The sequence below is a fragment of the Vipera berus genome (assembly GCF_964194415.1).
Source record: "Vipera berus genome assembly, chromosome: 4".
In the NCBI taxonomy this organism is placed as follows: domain Eukaryota; kingdom Metazoa; phylum Chordata; class Lepidosauria; order Squamata; family Viperidae; genus Vipera; species Vipera berus.
This window is the reverse complement of record NC_138206.1, coordinates 25,022,096-25,044,196: the sequence shown is the minus strand read 5'-3', so window position 1 is coordinate 25,044,196 and position 22,101 is coordinate 25,022,096. Positions and strand designations below refer to the sequence as shown.

Below are 22,101 nucleotides of genomic sequence, written 5' to 3'. Positions count from 1 at the left end.
ATGACTTTGGATCAGTCACTCTCTCTCAGCCCTAGCAAAGAAGAAATGGCAAACAATCTTGCCAGGAAAATAGCAGGGACTGGTGTAGGCAGTTGCCATATGTCAGCACTGACTCAAAGGCACGTGTGCACACACTCTGTCTCTCTCTCTCACATACACACAGAGAGAGAAAGCTGGCCAACTGAATTTTTGATTTTTGTCATTAAAAAAATAGCAGATTATATGATGGCATAGTTTGTCTTTCTGAAAAGCAGTGCTGTCAACTAACTTGAAAAATGTGTTTAAGCCTTAAGAAATTCAGGACCTAAGATTCTTAGTTGTTAATATTCCTTTTTCAGGTAGGCAAGGAATCTTCAAAATCTCAGGTAAATATTTTTGCTGTAAGTCAGCCTTTCCTACCTGGCACTATTTAATTCTTGGATTCCAAGTCCTTGAATTCCCATTTCATCATGCCCACTAGGAATTTTGAAAGTTGCAGTCCCAACATAACTGAAGATAATCTGTAAACAGATTATCCAGAAAAACAGATGAGAACAATCTTTCCAAAAAATAACAAGTGCCAAAGCACCAAAGTTGGGGAATATGAAACACACTTTATTAAAAAGCTCAATTTTGTGTATTTCACTGCAAATATTTAATCTTTCAAACTTGTGAGGCAGGCAAACCTGGACCACCTGGACTTCTGGAAGGACTGTTATTGCTAGTAGCATGATGTAAGTGAATCTTGAAAACCTGTCTAAGCAATTCTCCTGCTCAGTTTATGCCTAACATAATTAAAAGCAAGGTTGCTCTTTCTCATTTTCTCCCCATCCCTGGCCTGAGGTGTCTCTTTTGCAACAGTTCTTTTTCCTCCGATTATTAAAATAGTAATATATTAACTAACATTGGTAATGTGCAATTTAATATGAAAATATATTATATATTTCATTTTATGGAATTTATATTTTTGTATAAAATTATATATGTATCACTTTAATTTCTGAGAGGCATTCTTCGTCCAATATTTCTTCTCTTTTACTTTGTACTTTTTATAGTTTTAAAGTTTTTTTAATAATAATAATGTTGCATATATTATTTTATAACTCTGTTTACTACCCAGAATCATTTGTTTGCGAGATGGGCAGCCATATAAATTTGAATAAATACATTCTACTCAATATGTTTCATTTATCTGTGAGCATTTCTGACTAGAGTGTTCAATTTAATTCTTCACTTCCATTGCTTTGCATTTTATTATGTATCAGATTATTTGGATCATTTTCCATCCTGGATTTTGTACTGAAACATCCCTGGTGTAAGAAGGTTCTCAATCCAACTATAAGCCTGGGATTTGATATGGAGATGCCTCTGGTTGCCTGACAGAATACCTCTATTGGAGACAGATTGTAACATGAGTATAGCAATCTTGCTATGCTCATTTGTAGTTGGGCATCAGAGGAACTATGCTGTAGAAATTCTGGATTTGACTTCAATCTGTGCTACCATATTGTAAAGTCCAATAATGTCTATTTTTCTGTTTTTTCAATATTTACATGCTGTGATCCTGTCAATATTGTGCAACATCAGTCTCCAATTCTCTTTGGACCGTTCTCCAATGCTGAGTTGAAGTGTAGCCATCTTTCATGGATTCACATAAAACTACACTGGCATGAAATGTTCTGTTCCGCTGCCTAATCTTAACTTGCCTCTACTGACTTTGTTCTGAGTCATGCCATAGTTTTCTCCTCATTATGCACGGGCAATGTATAATAGTAACCTAAGTAATTTGCTGATTGTTTAGCTTTGTTGCCTTCTCTTTCTCTTTAGCATATCACCAACTAATAGGAAAGACATCTACCAAACCATGATACTGTAGCAGGAAAGAGGAAGTTCAGATTGTATGATCCTACCCATCATCACTGGGTTCCATCCTGCGTCTAACATTCCATTTTATTATAATCCAAGTTAAATAAAATTAAAAACTAATAATGGGTCAGTCATGAAGAGAGCTGATTCACAGGTAACATTTTTATTGCATTTTGCTTTTTCGTTCACTTTTTTGTATGAAGAACAAATGCTAAGCTTCATTTTCCTCTTTTGTTTTCAAGATCCAATGGACCAATTGATCCTGTAATTTCACTTTCATGCTCTTTCTGCTAAATTAAGCAACAGGATCAAAGTATTTACAGTTCTGCTGCTCAAGTCATGTAACATCTATTACACAATTTTACCAGTTCATTGTTTACATTGATCAGTTGATCACTTACATAAATTTGTAAAAGATGTAAAATAGTGTGACATCCATGTATCATATTGTGCTATATAGCTTTATCTTTATATATATTAGATACATATGCATATTTCTGGAATAGTAGCTTATACAGTACATGAAACTGGATTTTAAATGTTTTAAATGAGATAAAAGCTGATGAGTGATTAAAGATTCTCAGTACATTTTATATACATACACACCAAGATGGAAAGACTTTTAACGTTTGACAGCATCACTTCTCCAAAGCCTTTTAAAACCACCAACTATTCAGTAAAACAATTTATAATAAATTATATCAAGCAATCTTACTTTTTTACAAGTGGAATACTAAGTGCCCAGCCAGCAGCAAAATCTGGAAATTTAAAAACTGTAGGATTTTCTGCAAAGGCATAATGATGGATAATTGTAGATTCATCATCATGTAATGCTTTGCCTAAAAAAAATTCCTGCGGGAGAAGAGAAAATATTATTGAATATTCTTAGTGAATTTAACTTCACTAAGATCCTGAAGATCTATTACGCGGTCTACAGAACCTTATAAGACTATATTTTTCTCTATATACTTATTCGAGTGCACGAACACACAGCGAGTAAAGGCATCCTTAATTGTATAATAAATCATACTAATGCTTCATCTATCAAACTTAAACATTTAAACCAGTTGTGAAGGTTTGGAAACTTATGACCTTCCAGATATGGAGGAACCATAGTTCACTGCATCTTTCACCATTATGTTGATTGGAGGTTCTATTAGTGGGACCATTTCAGCAAAATTAAAGTCTAGGTTTGCACAGGCAAAATTGGATGGCAGACAAGACTAACTTTTAACCAAGAAACAAGAGATAACAATTCTTTTGCTTACTTGATATATTCATACATAATACCAAAACAATTTTTAAAAAAGTATGTTTTGATGAAAAAATCATATGGACTTGTTTGTGTAAAACAGATGGTTCCAACATCATTCTAAACCCAAAACAAAGGATGAATAAGCCTAACAGCTTATATGTGAGTCAGACAACTGTGCAAGAGTAGATGAAGAAATAGTGTATGCTAACAGCTATCTAATTTACAAAGGCGGTCAAAGATTTTTTAAAAACAAACCATATCTCCCCCCTAACCACCCTAAAAATGTGTCAAGGTAATAGTTTAATAGCTAATCAGTTTGTATAATGTGAGATGTATGATGTAATGATGGGAATGAGTCAGCAGGGTCTATGTCCCTTTAAGAGCCAGCTGTGTCTGTGTCCCTTTAAGAGCCGTTGTACAAAAGGGCCTGCTGCTGTGTTATGGGCCCAGAGTGAGGTGAAACCCAATGAGAGCTTGACCCAGAGCCAGAGGAGTCAAGGCTTATGGTTTGTTGTGTTTTGTGGTGGTAGCAGGCAACATGGAGTCCGTCAGTGTAATGGGAGGAAGTTTTGTAGTATCTCATTTGAATGAGACAAACTACCTCTCCTGGAGTCTGAAAATGAAGATGTACTTGCAAAGGGAGGAGTTGTGGATGATAGTTGCTGATCCACCTGCAGCCCTGGATGATGGGGACCGGAGAAAGAATGAGAAAGCATTGGCCAGCATAAAGAGTGCTGGGAAGCTTTGCGCAGTGTATATGTGAGAGACTGCAAGCAGCAAAGTAATGCTTACAAGAAAGCTATATAAGGCCCAGCTGAAACCGGGAGAATCTCTATTCATTTGCAGTCCATGAGAAAGACATTCCTGGAGTTAGAAGAAAGAGGAATGATTTTTACTGAGGTACATGTGGTGCTCAGTTCATTGGACACTTCATGAGACGTTCTAGTGACCAGTTTAGAGAGGGACTTAACCATGAGTTATTTGACTGGCCAGTTGCTGGAGGAGGAATAGAAATAGGTGGAAAGGCAGCAGAGAAGGGGTGACAATGCACAGACCAGGCCTAGAACTACAATGTCCAAAAATGATATTAGGGCAGCCGAGAATGTTTGCATGGTGAAATGCTGCTTCAAGTGTGGTTCTACTGAGCATCTCCAGAGACACTTCCCTGAGAGGAGAAACAGAGGAGTAGCAAAACAAGGTCATAGAGCTACACAATCAACATTTTCCCTGGCAGCAACATTAACTGAAAAGAACACTTGGGTGTTGGACAGTGGGGCAGGTCAGCATATTGCAAATGACCCACCAATGTTTTCAAACCTAAGACCAGCTAAACAAACATTTGTTAGCTTGGCAAATGGACAACAGTCTGCTGTTAAAGGGGAAGGTAAAGTTTATGTACCTAGTATTGGAGAAACTTTGGATAATGTATTATATGTACCAGAGCTAGACCATAATTTACTCAATATTTCGAGCTTAGATAATATGGGATTTGAAGTAATGTTTGCAAAGGGTCAATACATCATTAGAAAAGGTGGGAGGATTTGTGCACAAGGTGTTAAGCTGGATAATTTATATGTGTTAGAGAAGAAGCAGGATGGTTGTGCACATACACTTACAAACACTCCCAAACATGATAATTGTGTACATTTATTACACAGGTTAGATCATGCAAGTTTTAAAGTGCTGAAAAGGATGCCAGAGCTAGCTGAAGGACTTAACTTTAAGCAATGCAACACATATTTACATTGTGCTATTTGTAAGGAGTTAAAGTCCAGAGTATATCCTGAAAGTAAGAAAAGCTCAAGGCAAACAGAGTTTTGCAGTTAGTGCACACTGATTTAATTGGTCCTATGGCACCCTCTGTAGGAGAGGCTAGGTACGTACTATTCTTAGTAGATGACTACACCAGATATGGGTTTTGCTATTTATTGAACAGCAAAACAGAAGTTCTACAACAGTTCAGGCAATGGACATAAAGTATGCCAGCTGCAAACAGACAGGAGAACAGAGTTCATGTCTGACAACATCCAAAGGTGGCTGAGCAACCTAGGCCATGGACGTAAAAAACCTATACTCGCCAGCAGAAAATGGTGTGGTTGAACATAGGAATGGAATTTTGCAAAACATAAAAGACTCACTGCTGGCAGATGCAGGAATGAATAAAACATACTGGGGGGAAGCCATGAAAACAGCCAACTATCTAGTAAACAGGGTATGGAGTGTTGCTATCAAGGAAACTCCATATTACTTGTTATATAGAAGAATATAACTCTATTACTGTCATAGACCAGCAATAGATGTCACTTTTTACAATATATTAAAAAGTAGTACTGATATTAATAGTAAATAGTAACATCCCTGTTACAAAAATACATGTTCTCAAAATGTTAGTGTCACTCCCTAGTTTATGTGAGTGAAAAGCCGCTAAGTATGTGAGTAAATATAATGTTCCAAAAATTGTTAAGAGATATCTCCAAAAAATTGGCACAAGTTGACAGCTATAAATCTGTAACTAATTTTTTTCTTGTGGACATTGCAGCAACACAGAATTTTGCCACTGCATGCGTGGTGGCAGGGTTTGAGTACTGGAGGAAAAAGCCTACATGAAAATTGTCTGCCCTCCTTGGCAATCTCTCTAATAAAGGGAGAATATATACTGACCTATAAACTCGGTATAACTCATCGTACAATAAAACATGTGAGATATCTTCGACTTCTCCTTTACCACATATACATACCCGTTCTGCTATTGGTGTTCTCTTATACCTGCCCTGGAGGAATGCTGAGGGGAGAATGTTAAATCTGGCTCTGAAGAAAGCTATTCTTTGTTTTGGGAAGGTCAGATCATTTAGATATCTTGCCGATTGCCACCCACCCGGTTTGATTCTATCTCTACTGTGGAGAGGCAACCTATTTAGTTCTTCTTGGAACTCCGTGTCCTTCATTCTATTGAATACTACTTGCTTTGCTTGGTCAAAGCCTAGGGACATTAAGAATACCGATGAGAGCCCATAAGAGCCCAGCTTGTGATCTAACACCTGTTTCTAGGGGGAGGGGAAGTTGTCACTCAACACTAGTGGGACAGTCCCTCTGGAAAGAAATGCATTTTAAGCCAATGAATGATCATCTTCCAGGCTCTTACCTGAATTTGAGGCATACCTATCTCAATTCTTAAGTGGGCATTTGGTGTTCCTTTGGGTGCAACTGGCTCGCAGGAATTTGGTTTGTATGGTTTCTAGCACGGACATTTGGCAGTTATGCCTGGGTGCATATTCCCAAAAGCACCAGAAGGAAAGGACAGAAAAAGGCCAGGAAACCTAGGTTTGTTGGATATGAGCCTGGTTCCAAAGAATATAGATTCACAGATGGAACAAAAGAAGGTTGTAATTTCAAGGTCTGCTAGTTTTGCAGAACAATTGGGACAGGGTGCATGCTAACACCGAGGTGTTCATGCCAACATTTAATGCTAGTTCTCAGGGCTACACAAAGCCTAATGAAGGAAGAACAGGATAGGTCAGAAATAGTAGGAATAGAAGAGGATAGACTTGCGGTAAATAAATAAATAAATAATAGAAACACAGGAACAGATGATACCGAGGAGGTCTGAATGTAGCAATAAAGGCCTACCTCCTTATCAGTTCTCAGCAAGTGGTGTTCCGAGCGTATAGTGTAAGGTATGAACTTCGTAATTACCAAGAGATATTATCATTGCCTCAAGTAGAACAAGATAAATGGAAAGAAGCTATGGACAGAGAAATGGAGTCTACGGATGTGCATCAAGTGTTTACCCTTATGAGATTACCAGCAGAAACAAAGGCTGTGGGGTGTAAATGGATATATAAAAAGAAGGATTTACACAGAGGAGGAATATTCATATGTTGACTAAGCCTTTAAATGTAGGCAAGCATCAAGAATGTGTAAAAGCATTTGGATTAACAACTGTTTCACTTTAAATGAGAGGAGTGTCAAGGTAATAATTTAACAGCTAACCTGCTAGTATAAAGTGTGATATATGATGTAATGATGGGAATGACTCAGCAGGGTCTATGTCCCTTTAAGAGCCTTTGTACAAAAAGGGAAGGCTATGCTGCTGTGTTTTCTCTCTTCTGTTTCCTGCTGTAACTGTGGTGTGTTGGATCTTGCTGTATTAGCACGTGTACGTATTTCTTCCTGGTGTATGATATTGTAGATAGTGTAAGATAAACCACCATTTAATATAGATCACTGTTTACTGTGTTTACTCCTGGGTTATCTCAGTGCAATATGCTCTGACAAAATGCCTGCTTTGAGACAGGGGGAAAACAGGAAAAAAACAGGTAAGAATAAAAATCTGTTAAAATACTTCCCTCAATCCATTTGCTGAATTTCTCAAGAGTACTTTTCAATTTCTTTAAATACGTCCTCTGAATGTTTGTCACCTTATCCCCCTCTCCCCAAGAAAAACTAATTTCACTCAACAATATTCGTCATGACGACAGAAAATTTCAACATTTGTTCTAAATGAAATATGTTTACTATGCTATGCATATTCTTAGCCTTCAGCTACTTGCAAACAAAGTAACACTATATGAATAAGTGTGAACTAGACTGCTAATTAATAGGTGTTAACTTTATAGAAAATTTCCATGACCAAATGTAATTTTACCCACAGATAAGAAACCACTCAGAAATAATACTTTCACACATGAACGCAAGATCTCCCAGCATCTCAGTTTCTTATTAATAGTAAATGAAAAATGAAATATAGAATGTGACATAATTATTATTTTAGAATGTCTTGTACTATTTTTTACTAGAAGATGTAAAATAATTTGTAACTTTCTGTATTTCAGCTCTTTGTAAACTTCTTTTAAAAAAGTTTTCTACACAATAATTGTTTTGAACTTTCATATCTAAATAGATCTTGATAACTGAGATTTAATTCTTATGATGTTAATATAAAACCGTAATTGCAATATAATACAACTGTCAGTATATAATTTATTATCATTAATTACACTGGTTACGTTTTAGGCGTTATACATGTTGTATAAGAACTGTTCCTCATCTATTATAATCATAGCTTTATCAAACTGCAAATTAATTCAGTTTTTGATTCTTTCTCACAGTTTGTAGTACATTTTAGAGTCAAACATTAATAAATCATTTTTAAAAATATCACCTTAGATTTGTCATATCTTCTAAACACATTCAGTAGTTTTACAATCTGTATTCTTGTATCCTCTTCGCACAAAAAAATCCATGAGGAGTTTTTGCTGTATGAAACAGAAAACCTGAAAGAAAAAAAAGTTTAATTTATTGTAAACATGGCTTAGAAAGAATTCTGTAACTCAAGTGGTTTTGCTGATATTAGGAAATATTTATATTGATAATCTTGCTCTATTGTGGACATTACATTATTTCTTAAAAACCAAATCAATACCGAGTGTTGTTGATTTACAAAAGAATAATAATAAAAAAAGGGCTACCACTGTCTTCAACATTAAAATGTCTATGGTAAAGGTAAGTAATTTAAAGCATTGAATAACTAATCAAACTTACAGAAATACAAAGAAAAAAATATAAAAGTGATATTGAGAAATACATAAAATTAGTCATCAAAGTAAAATGAAATAATAGTAACAAATCAATATAAATAATTCAAAGTGAAATAAGAGTAAAATGGCAATAATGAAGAATTCACCAAAAGCTCTTTGGAAAATTTCATCTTCAGTAGCTTCAGGGATGTTAAAAAGATTGCTGCTTTGTCCGAACTACACTTGGGTATATAAGCCAATTCTGAAGAAAAAATATTGCTGCTATTATTTTCACCCATTTTATGATAAATTATATTGTTTGGCATACGTGTCTGAACAGCCCAAATGCACTGTGTTGCAGACTGTTGTCCAAGTGACCGATTATTTCCTTGTAAATAAATAGAATGTATTGCAGAGATGGTAAAAGTTATATGACATGGCCAGTTTCCCTGGAATCAACTGTTCAACATTTTTATCAGTTAAATTGGATGAGGGAAATTTATAAGATCTGCAGATGATACAAACCTTCAAGGGATGGCTGCCAGTTTAGATGAAACAGGAACGATTCAAAATGATCTAAATGGGCTTGAGGGGTGAACAAAACTGAATAGAATGGGATTCAACAGCGAGAAATATAAAACTCTGCACCTGAGTATAAGGCAAAATATAGGTTGGAGAGCAAAAATGTGCCAGTAGCACACATGAAACAGACAGAGGATCTGTGTGTCCTTAATGAACAAAAATGAAATGTGAGCCAGTAATGTGATGCAGCTGCTAAAAAGGCAAATGTTATTTTGCGTGCATTAACAGAAACAAAAAGCCCAGATCACTAGAAGTAAATGTTCCCTTTTACTTTCCTCCATCCCCATTTTGGGTACTTTGCCCAGTTCTGAGCACCAGTTTAAAAAAGACAAAAATTGGAATGAGTTCAGAGGAGTCCCACTCCCAGACAGTGGGGGAAGGGAGTCTGAAAATGAAGTCCTATGAGAAAGAGTTAAAGGATCTGGATATGATTAGCCCCCAAAATATGATTTGCAAGAAATATGATAGTAGTTTTCAAATATCTGAATGGTTATCACACAGAAAAGTAGACTTCAGTTTTTAACTTAAAAAAGTAGAGGGGATGTGCTGCTATAAGTAAGAGGATATAAAAGTCATAATAATTGGTTACTCTAGGGCAGGGGTCAGCAACCTGAAACAGTGAAAGAGCCACTCGGAACCGGTTCCCTCAGAAAAGAAAAAACTGGGAGCCGCAAAAAATGTGTGCACATGTGCATACATGTGCGCATGCGCAGAACAGGGTTTGACTGAATAGTGGAGCCAAGGCGAGATATGCACCTGCCCTGCATATTTGAATTGATTGGTTGAACTTTTTTAGTCCCACTTTTTTTTGGGGACTGCACATGGCAGAGGACCGGGAGCCGCAGGAGATGGATGAAAGAGCCGCATGCGGCTCCGGAGCCGCGGGTTGCAGACCTGTGCTCTAGGGCCTGTTTGATTGACTGACTCATGTGTTAATGTCTGGGAGCATGGATCAGGCAAATGATGGAGAAGCTGCCAAAACTTTCATAGTCCACAAAAGATGACTAGAAAGGGGAAGCATAATACTCCCGCAAAAAGATTAGTTACAGAAATAGTGTTAATGGGATACTAACTTTCTTTATGTGCACTAATGAAATAAACATCTTAGGTTTATCTACAGTTTCTTATAATTTCTATAGCAGTTCCAGAATTTCATTCTGTTCAATTCATGTACTATAGACTAGAAGTTTACAAATTTGATTTTATGTCCATTTATATGGACTATTAATGGAATATTTTAAAGCCCTTCAGAATTATAAATAAATTTGTAAGTTTAACCTTTATCGCTTCATACAATAGTATATTATGATGGTATATTTATTAGTCATATTTAATAGTTTTATAAATCTGTGTGTGCAGTAGTATGGGATATATGTGGACAAAGAACTTAATGTTCCTTAATGTTCTGTATACTGTAGAAATAAATAATTGAATTATGTTCAATGACTAATGAAAACTCAAAGATAACATCTTCTTACAAAAGTGCATGTTCTTCATTTTCTATATATTAATGCTCAGACTAGGAGTGATAAATTAGATAAGCTTAGTACATGATTTAATATGTATGTTATAACTGAAAACACTGGGATGATTTCATGATTAGAACACAGGAACTCACAAATGCAGGTTGTTCACAATGAACAGAATTTATAGAAATTTATGGAAAAGGAATGAACTTGGCCTTACTTAAAGAATCTAGACCAAAATAAGTAGAGGAATAATAAGAATAGATGCTGCTTATGTCTCCTGCCAATCACAAAACCAAGAAAAAATGATGATGTACTCTAAACCAAACTGCCGATCTTTCAAAGAACCAAGAGATTTTAGAACTTAGAATTCCTTAGAATTTAGAACTTAGAATTACCTTACATCCACTGAGAGATAGTGCCATGGATGGTTCTTCCAGGAAATGCAGGATCTGTCTTGCTCATTGCTTTTTCCCTCAAAAGGTGAAGAAAGGTATAATAGGATCTGCTATTCTCGACTTGATCCTACCAAATAGGAAAGATTTAGTTGATGAATTGAACATTGAAAGAATTCTGGACATTAAGGGAAACTAAAACTAAATGTAAGCAAACATGTCTCTCAGGCTTCAAGAGGTAGATTTTAATACAATCAGAGTATTGATCAATAAGTTCAGATATTAGAAGATGCAAATGGAAAAATAAATTCATGATTGGTAAGAGTGTCTAAAAAGGAAACACCAAAAGTACCAAAAATATATATATACAGAGTCTGGTATTGCATAGACTGTATCAGGAAAGCTAAAGTTCAGAACAAGAATGAGATTAATGAAGGATAGCAAGACCATTAAGGGCCTATTCAGTTACATTCTAAATTTTAATGGAATAGTATTTCAACTGTTCAGAGTGAAAATGCTAAAAGGTATAGCTAAGAACAAGCATAACTACTACTTTGGCTCAGTGTTCCTCTGAAGTGAATTCTGTCAGGAGACTGTGAAGAGTTGACTGAAGGGCAGGATTTACCTGAAAGCTGACAGAAACAAGGCATAGAACAATTGACCCTGAATATGTTTAAATCTCCAGAGCCTGATGGACTGCATCTTAGGTGACCGAAGGAATTTTTATCCAAAACTGAAAGAATCAGATAGCTAGAGGAGATAAAGTGTTTCCTGTCTTTTTCTAAGGTTGAAATAGAGTAATGGATACCTGGGAAAATTATAGAGTAGATAACAAAGTGACCATTTGTAAATACCTCAAAAAACCATTTATTAGTTGTCAAAAATCTATATGGATTTATCAAGAAGTAATCACACTAATATTATTTCCCTTTTCGATTAGGTAATTTCTTTAGTAGATCATGGGAATAATATGAATATAATATGTTTGACTTTCAGCACAGCATTTGATAAAGTATCCTGTAACATTCTATAAAGGTGGAATGAGAAGTCCATTGGAAAGAGCAACAGTTGCCTTGAAAGAATGCTCACTGACAAAGATTGTACAAAGAGTGCTCACTGACAGCCTTTCATTAAACTAGGGTGAGGTTTGATTGTAGTTAATTGCAAGCTGAATAAAAAATCAGTAATATAGTGCAGCTGCCAAAAAAGCAAAGTCAATAGAAGTATACTTTACATCAATAGAAACAAAGTTTGACATTACCAGAAGAAACAATTCTGTTCTCTTCTGCATTGGCCAAGCTGCTCTTTCAGAACCATGGCCAACACATTTCAAAAAGATGCAGAAAAATTATAGAACATGAAAAGAAAGTCTGCAAGGATGATCAAAGTTCTGAATTTAAGTCTTACCAGCAGAGACTGAGGGAGTGGCCATATTCACCACTGAGCAAAGAAAAGTGAAGGGGGACTGTGACAGCACTCTGTGAGCGTCGGAAAAATTGTCACATGAAAACCCAAGATCTGTTTTTTATCATCACAGATGCAGGGCACAGAATAATGCTCTTTTTACAGTATAAGGCAGATTCTAAAAACCTCTTAATGGTAAATTTGACATGGAACCAATTATCAAGGGAGAGAGCTTTCCTTTGCTGGATGTTTTCAAGTAGAGACCAGAAGCCATCTATTTGGATGATTTAAACTGATTCATGAACTCAGCAGTGGGATGAAGCTTAAATGGCCTAGAAATGATCCCTTCCAATTCCAAGAGCCTGTAGTTCACAATAGCATACCTTGTTTTTACACTTACTCATGCATTAATGGTAAAATAGTCCATGTTCCTTCATGTCTGTCCATCTGATGAGTAAGCAGAATGGTAGGCATTTCCTTTTAAGAAAATATATTTCATGAACCACAGAGCAATGAACACCTTAAACAGTGCTATAAACAGAGTATTTTGTTTCATGTTTTCCATAAATTAAACATTTCTATTCATAAATACCAAAAATATTTTCAAACACAAGAGTATTTTCTAAGGAGCAGTAACCTAAATAAGTAATAAGATTACCTATTCAAGCAAGTAGATGCACATAGGAACCTTACTGAAAATAAATATTACATTCTGATCCACTGATATTTACAATAATGGCATTGATAAAGTATGCACAGAATCCTGAAGATAAATGAAATGTAAATATCAGGCATAAAAGTCATACAAGCATATTTCAGCTGCTAATCCCAAAGGATATATCTCAGCATTTCTGAGATCTGTGAAAAAGCAACTGAGCTGCAGTTCTACCTTCATTAAATGCCTTAAGCTTATTATTCTTTTAATCTACAATGGAAAGCACAAGCAAAATGCTGTTTTTGAACACTCAGTGAACTTGGAAATAAAAGGCTCAAAAACAATAAAAATTAACTGCAAGACATTTTACCATAGATCTGAAAAGAACAGCTTTGTATTTTTATTGTTTTGTAGAAACTGAATGTGTAGATACTATTAGGAGTATATATCCCAATCCCACTATAAATGCATTAGAACATTTATTTAACTTAAAAATCCTACCTGCAGGCAACCCTAACACATGCATATTTTTTTGGTATCACATGCATATCCAGGTTTGATTAATGCAATTTGAATATATTTGATTGGCGCTAAAAGACATTAGGCAGTTGCAATAGTCAGCCCAGGAGTTCAGTTTTGATCTGAAACTTAAATGTGTCAATTATATTTTAAATACACTTAAAAAAATCAACATATTGATTTTTGGTACCCATTTTTGAATCAAGTGTATTTTTTTAAGAATAGTATAAAATCAGTAATATAAAAGTTATTTTGTGAGCCCATGCAGATATACATTACTGAGATCCATGATTATTTTTAATAAAATGAAGTGCTATTTTCAGAATTGAATCTGGTATATTATTACCTTTAGTAAAAATATCTTTACTGCTTATTTTATATTTACATGATAGAGAGCATGCAGATAAGTGACTGAACAGATTTTAAATAAAGGAGTTTTTTCTTGTTCTTCCCTTTCACAGTCATGGCTATACAAGAATCAACTATGAGAGTATACTGCAAATGGCTGACTCTTATCAATTTTATTCCCACCCCATTCATCATTTTTATAAGTTTATTCCAGCCAATTTCTCTAGTGATTTATGAGTTTGCTCCTCCCCCCACCTCTGAAAAGCAGGGGAAGACTGAATAAAAATGTGCACAGCATTATTCATACTTTTAAAAAACAATTTTGTGTCAATTAGCTAGGGTTTACTTCATCCATATATACATATATAAAATCTATGATACATTTTTGTAAGGGTAGATTTGTGAGATCTGTCAGAAGAGACTGTAATATAGCCCAGATTGTAATAAATAAAACCATCTCTAGATATTCAAAACTGAAAATCAATTTTAGATAATGTAGAATTTGCTATTTTCCAGGATCATAATATTGCTAATTTTGCGTAAATGCCAAATTTCAATCCTTTTGAAGACTAAGCAAATAGGCCGTCAGCTTAACTGCAAGCAGTTACACCATCAACTATTTACATCAGTATGACTTGTAACAAGCAATAAAAAGTTGCCATACCCCAAATAGATTCCTGGAATTTTGCAGCATAACACTTATTTTTCCTAAATTACAAGAATTGTGTTTATGTAGGTACTTCCCAATGATAACTATTTAACCATTTAGCGCCTTCAGTTGAACAGCTGTTTCTCCTCCTGGTTATTTGGAGATGTATCTGCATAAAACGGTTTATATTTCATTCCATGAACCCATATATCTAACCCAGTGTTTTTCAACCTGGCAATTTTAGGGTGTTGCTTCAACATCTTTAACTCTCAGACTTCTTGCGGAATTCTGGAACTTGAAGTCCACTCATCTCAAAGATGCCAAGTTTGAAAAACACTGATCTCAACCTTTATTCTTAGATAGAGTTGCAAAAAAAATTAAACATTTCAAGAAAATTGTCTTAATTTACCTGATTTGTAAAAAATATATCATTGGTTTTAATATTTTATCAGCCACCTGTTGGTGGAATGAAAATATAATGGAATATTATTCCTTATCAGAGTAGTTGAAGATTATGGTCTGCCACACAGGCTCCCCACCGGGTGGCCAAGCTGGAAAGGTTGGGGACCGCTGTCATAAACCATGTTTTATTATGCATTATAGACAAACACTGTGGCCTTGTGCCCTTCCCCGCCCCTTGGTCCAGCCATTTTTTCCAATACTGATGCAGAAGTACTAATCTGCATTTAACTAGAATTCATTATTATCTTTCATAGTATATTTGTTGTTCTCCAAATACAATTATAGCATATAATCTCTATATAAAATAAATATGAACTAGTACTGTATGACCAAACCACAGAACAGCATATTAAAAAGGTTTTAATTTCACTCCATTTCCTGATGTTTATATGAAATTACTCTTGGGCAAAATGGTAATCCACATCCCACTTATATATTTTTCTCAGTATTGCACATTATAATTGCTACATAATAGATCACATATAGGTTCCCCCCCCAAACCAAGAGCAAAAGAATATACATGGATGAAAGAAAATAGAAACATATTCTATATTTTAATTAAAACTTTTAGGCAATGTGCATTCCCATCATCTACTATTGATTATTTTTAATTTCAGGGAATGAAGCTACAATCTTACACTTGTAAAACATGTTATTCAATTCAATTACAATTCCTCTTGTTTCAGAAGCAAAATTCTTTAGTTTACTTGATGTGCATGGAAGAGAGATGATGTAGAAAATGTCCATATGAAATGGACCTCAGAGAATATAACAATTTTATATGAAGGCAATAATAATAGCTACAGTGTGATAGTAATAACTTACCCCAATTTTAATATGTTTTATCATTATTTATCATGCAAATAAAAAATGTCTTTCTTCAATATAGTGGTTCTCTTTAGAATAACAACAATGCAGTCCATTTCTTTCTTCTTACACATACTATTTATAACAGTACATTTAATAATTCTAAATAAATGTAATATGAAAAATGTTTCATTGTGTTTTATTACTGTTTACTCATTAGTTTGTGAAAATATATTGTCAACAAATGCAAGGATACAGCAGTAACAAGGAATGCAGGAACATTAACAAACCAATAGTGAAGCAGATAGAAACTACAAACATCCAGATAGAAAAAAGAAAATGCATGATTTTCTATCAGGCAGATAGAAAATAGAAATACAACAATGTATGAAAATCATGTCAGGCACATTACCATTTTCCTGACTTTTCATAAATTTGTGTTCATTTTTTTTAAAAATTACAAAGGTAGGGTTATCTATCTCTGATATTTTCCTTTGCTTGCAATATTAATATTCCTTGTTTTGTTGATACAATAGAAACTGCTATTAGTTATCAATCACTTTCTTGCTTATACTTTCAAAATATGTCTATTGATAAATGGTTTGTTGTTGTTAGCTGCAAAGTCATGTCTGACCCATCGCGACCCCATGGACAACATTCCTCCAGGCCTTCCTGTCCTTTACCATTTGCTGGAGTCCATTTAGGCTCATGCCTACTGCTTCAGTGACTCCATCCAGCCACCTCATTCTCTGTCGTCCCCTTCTTCTATTGCCCTCAATCTTTCCCAGCATTAGGCTCTTCTCCAGTGAGTCCTTCCTTCTCATTAGGTGGCCAAAGTATTTGAGTTTCAACTTCAGGATCTGGCCTTCTAAAGAGCAGTCAGGGTTGATCTCCTCTAGGACTGACCGGTTTGATCGCCTTGCAGTCCAAGGGACTCGCAGGAGTCTTCTCCAGCACCATAGTTCAAAGGCCTCAATTCTTTGGCGCTCAGCCTTTTTTATGGTCCAGCTTTCACTGCCATACATTGCAACTGGGAAGACCATAGCCTTGACTATATGCACTTTTGTTGACAGGGTGATGTCTCTGCTTTTTAGTGTGCTGTCTAGATTTGCCATGGCTTTCCTCCCGAGGAGCAAGCGTCTTTTAATTTCTTGGCTACAGTCCCCATCTGCAGTGATCTTGGAGCCCAGGAAAATAAAATCTGTCACTACCTCCATTTCTTCCCCATCTATTTTCCAGGAATTGAGAGGGCCGGATGCCATGAACTTGGTTTTTGATAAATGGTTACAGATAGTAATTTCCTCAGATAACAACCTTTTGCAATTAGGATGATTATGAAAAATTACCTTTGTCTCAAATGCCAACATTTAGAACACCAAAGCAATTCAGTGTGAAACTGATTAAAGTCTGGTCAGTTTCAGGCAGTAACTGGAGCCTGCCAAGGATTCTACAGGGAGTCCTTGCTTATAGACTGCCTTGTTTAAGGACTGTTCTAAATTATACAGTGTAAACAAAATAGCTTTGTGACCAATCCTCACATTTATGATCGTTGCAGTGCCCTTCAGTCATGTAACCACCATTCATGTGCTTTACAACCAGCATATGTTTACAAATGTTACAGAATGTTACAGCATTCTATGATTAGGAGATCACTATTTGTGTGTTTACAACTGGATGTGAGAAGCAAGCAAAGTTAATAGAGAAGGCAGAAGTAAAATTATATGTTGTGACCAGGGGATGTTTCACCATAGCCCTTCGCTTAACAACCAAAGGGGGAGTAAGGTTCTAAACCTATTTGATTGTGTGATTTTCTGTTTAGTGACCAGCACATAGTGACTAAGTTGCCAATCTAATTGGATTGCTAAGCAAGGACTACCTGTAATCAATTAATTACTGTGACAGAGCAAACCTTGTTAAATTGTGATTAGCTCTAACTCCTGTGAACCGCAAATAGTCTTGATTTTATTTAAGTCAACAATGCAAATAAAGTTCTATTTGCTTTTAAATTAAGAACTTAGCATCTATTTTATCAATTAAAACCAATATGTAAGAACATACATATTAATGTTAGGACCTTGTTAGGATCAATTATTAAACAAAACTCAAGTATGAATTTAATCTGCATAATGTGCTTAAATGAGGAGGGGAAAAAATCATGCAAAACAAAGGAAAAATCAAACAGCATAAGGATAGTGTTAAAAATAATTAAAGAGTATATAAATAGAAGCTTAGAAATGAACTGTTACATAATTGTATGGGTGAATATTTTCAGCTTTAAATGAAAAACGTATCCTGGAATTACAATTCAACTTTCAAACATAAAAGAAGGCAAAAAATAAATATATTTTGCATAGTAACATACCTTTCCCAAAGAGGCAGCCTGTTTTAAAATATTTTGTTTAAGATCATATGCTTTCTTCAAATGATAAGAATTCTTTTGACTCTGGATGACAAATACTATTTCCCTTAGCTCTGTAAATAGAAATAAATAAATAAATAAATGACATCAACAATAGTTAAGTGAATTCAGTATTATTGTAAATAGCACACTGAAAAACACCTTGGGTTTTCAAGTAATGTACACATACATGAGTATCTCCTAAACTGGCTGAGAAAAGCAAGAAAAAAGTTTTCAATTTAAATAAAAGAATAGGGCTAGAATCTTACTAACTATTGAAAATCCAATTCACAAACTACAGTGTGGAAAATAAGATACAATAAAAATACTCATGTAATTTTACAAGAATTTGTATAGCAAATTGGATTTTTAAAGTATTTGTGCATTGAACCTAAGGTAATTTACTATTTCATTTAGAGTAAACAGTTTTAAATGCTACTTGTTTTCTCAGATGCATTATGCCCCTGTAAAAACCAATCTAAACTTGTCTCATAGGTACAAAAATAATCCACACAGTGGTACTTACAAAAATAATGATTTCCTTAACGTATATAAAAGAATCTACTGGAATTTTAATGATCTCTTCACTTGTTTCAACTACTGGTTAATCATCAGATCCTGGTGTGTGTGTGTGTGTGTGTGTGTGTGTGTGTGTGTGTCTGTCTGTCTGTCTGTCTGTCTGTCTGTCTGTCTGTCTGTCTGTCTATTTTTCATACTTCTTAACCACCTATCTTCCTTGTTGTTGTTGTTAGTTGCGAAGTCGTGTCCGACCCATCGCGACCCTATGGACAATGTTCCTCCAGGCCTTCCTGTCCTCTACCATCTTCTGGAGTCCATTTAAGCTCACGCCTACTGCTTCAGTGACTCCATCCAGCCATCTCATTCTCTGTCGTCCCCTTCTTCTATTGCCCTCAATCTTTCCCAGCATTAGGCTCTTCTCCAGTGAGTCCTTCCTTCTCATTAGGTGGCCAAAGTATTTGAGTTTTAGCTTCAGGATCTGGCCTTCTAAAGAGCAGTCAGGGTTGATCTCCTCTAGGACTGACCGGTTTGATCGCCTTGCAGTCCAAGGGACTCGCAGGAGTCTTCTCCAGCACCATAGTTCAAAGGCTTCAATTCTTTGGCGCTCAGCCTTTCTTATGGTCCAGCTTTCACTGCCATACATTGCAACTGGGAAGACCATAGCCTTGACTATACGCACTTTTGTTGACAGGGTGATGTCTCTGCTTTTTAGTGTGCTGTCTAGATTTGCCATGGCTTTCCTCCCAAGGAGCAAGCGTCTTTTAATTTCTTGACTACAGTCCCCATCTGCAGTGATCTTGGAGCCCAGGAAAATAAAATCTGTCACTACCTCCATTTCTTCCCCATCTATTTGCCAGGAATTGAGAGGGCCAGATGCCATGATCTTGGTTTTCTTAATGTTTAGTTTCAACCCAACTTTTGCACTCTCCTTCTTCACTCGCAACAAGAGGCTCTTTAGTTCCTCTTCACTTTCTGCCATTATCTTCCTTAGAGAGGGACTTAATGTCAATATAGCTATACTGTAGATACAATTACATTAAACTGTCCGTGCTCATTATGGCATTCTAAAGTTTGATCGAAGCATAGTGAATGTCTCAATGGTCCAAAGAGGGAATTATTTGTCTTATCCACCAATTCATTTCCCAGGCCATACCTGACACCCAGGCCCTTGTTTCAAGTATTACTAAGATCAAGAGAAAGGGGCTCTTACTGATGAACCAAGCTGATTAATATTCATATCAAGGTTTTAAAACAGCTTTTACATTAATCAATGTCATTTAAAACTTCATCGCTGCCCAGAAAGATTTTCAGAGGCTTTGCTTCTCCAATTCTGACTGCAACCTTCTCTTAAAAATATTCAACCTTTCATCAGATAATGAAGGGAAAAGGCAATGTTTGTGTTTTGTTCTAAGTTAATCACATCAGGAACCATCTCTGCTAATCTGGGCTGTGGTTCTAACTGCTCTTGGTATGCACCATCCCTTTCAGTCCATTTCTTTGTATCAAGGTCCCCTCTAGTCAGACCTATACAAAAGTTAACTTTACTGTAGTTACACTGTACCACATTTCAAAATATACAAAGCAGTTCACAATATAAAAATACAAGACTAAATAGTTTATCAAAAGCCAGCAAATAAGAGCAAGTTAATATTAATGTTCACATTAATAACGCACAATCTCAATAACTCGGGAATATAGTCTGTACAACTACTATAGTATTCAGATGCATAACTTCTTTTAAAGTCCCATAAAATGTTTTGTGTTAAATACTCACACAGATGCCTGAAGTCAAATCATAATAGTCAAACACAAATGCACACAAAAGTCACAAACTGTCCTACTCTGATGACATTTACTGAAAGACTACAAACGTGTGTGCCTGTTCATCCCTCACTGACACATAGGTGCCGTATCCCATGAACATCATGTTGTTTAGTTTTCAATTCATAATGCTTTTTGTAATAACATAATTTCTTACCATCTTGTTTCAAACCATTTATAAACATAACCATGAAAAGAATGGTATTAAGCAGATAAATGTCTAATGCAGAGACTAATATAACCTTGCCAAGATGAAGTACAGGAACATCTTTTATCAGAAGTACTTAATCAGAAATACAAGGGGGAAGAGAAAGAGTCCATAGCGCAGCAATCAATGCATAATTCCCTCGGATCTTCACTAAAACTAATCACATTGCAGTGGCAGAAGAGGAGAAAGAACTCTGTCCCTATCCATGAAGACCTACTGCAAGACCCACCCCAATCACAATATTTTGGACTTCAGCTCCCATCAGTGACACAGTTGATGGCAAATAACTGCAGTACAAGTAGATATCATAGTTCTTATTCCTGGAATAATAGGATTAGGCTAGATGGACAATCTGTCCTACTTAAATCAGTGTATTTTTACTGAAAAGAGAACTTAATAGAGCAAAGGGTATTTGTTATTCTGGACTTTACAGCTTCCCAGTACAGCTTGCAGTTAATGTCAATTGGAGTAGAACAGGAATGAAAGTGTGGTTGCTGTTCTTTTGTTATACAAGTAGACTTCTTAAAGCTATCTGGCTGGTGTCTGAGGGAAAACAGTTGCATAAACCATACACTTGGTCTGATCTTGTGTGGCATCTTCTTATGTTCTTACAAGTTGTTCTTGTGAGGATAAAGAAAACAATGTAAACTTGTGATCCAATCACAATACTATACTGGTAGTTACAAGGATTAAGTCCTAGGAAGATACTACCAGCCATAATGTGACAATGAATGCTACATATATTAGTCATCCTGATTGTTAGACTTATTATAAATGTTAAATGTTGACTTACCTTTGCTTATTTGGCTTGAATTCTCATTTTTTCCTGGCATCTGTATTAAGAAATCAGAAACATTGGAAATGCAAAATAACAGGAAAAAAACAACTCTTTAAGATAGTTACAAGTGGTTAAAAATATTCACAACCTTTAACAAAAATCTTAGTATATCAGCACCATTTATATTGCAAGTTTTGAGTATCTAATGAGCCTCACACTTACCAACTCAGTAATTCCCTTTGCAAAATTAAGCTAATCTTATTATTTTCATATAGCAGAAAACAGGACCTTGCCTAAGGCTGCCAAATGCATTGGTAGCTCTTTAATTCCCTGTTCACATTCTTATTGTCACACTAGACCAGGGGTCAGCAACCTGAAACAGTGAAAGAGCCACTCGGAACCGGTTCCCTCACAAAAGGAAAAACTGGGAGCCGCAAAAAATGTGTGGACATGCGCGTACATGCGCGCATGCGC

At 35.6% G+C, this 22,101-nt stretch overlaps 1 protein-coding gene across 1 annotated transcript in view; it reads right to left on the bottom strand.

Moving 5' to 3' along the window:
* Positions 1-22,101, bottom strand: part of B3GLCT (beta 3-glucosyltransferase) — a 63,112-nt gene that overhangs the window by 28,440 nt on the left and 12,571 nt on the right. Inside the window, exons 3-7 of the mRNA XM_081326510.1 lie at positions 21,643-21,682; positions 18,266-18,375; positions 12,864-12,940; positions 8,262-8,373; positions 2,561-2,697 (exon numbers count right to left, since the gene is read on the bottom strand). Of these exons, the coding sequence (XP_081182636.1) occupies positions 2,561-2,697; positions 8,262-8,373; positions 12,864-12,940; positions 18,266-18,375; positions 21,643-21,682 (476 nt within the window). The remainder of the gene's footprint in view (positions 1-2,560; positions 2,698-8,261; positions 8,374-12,863; positions 12,941-18,265; positions 18,376-21,642; positions 21,683-22,101) is intronic.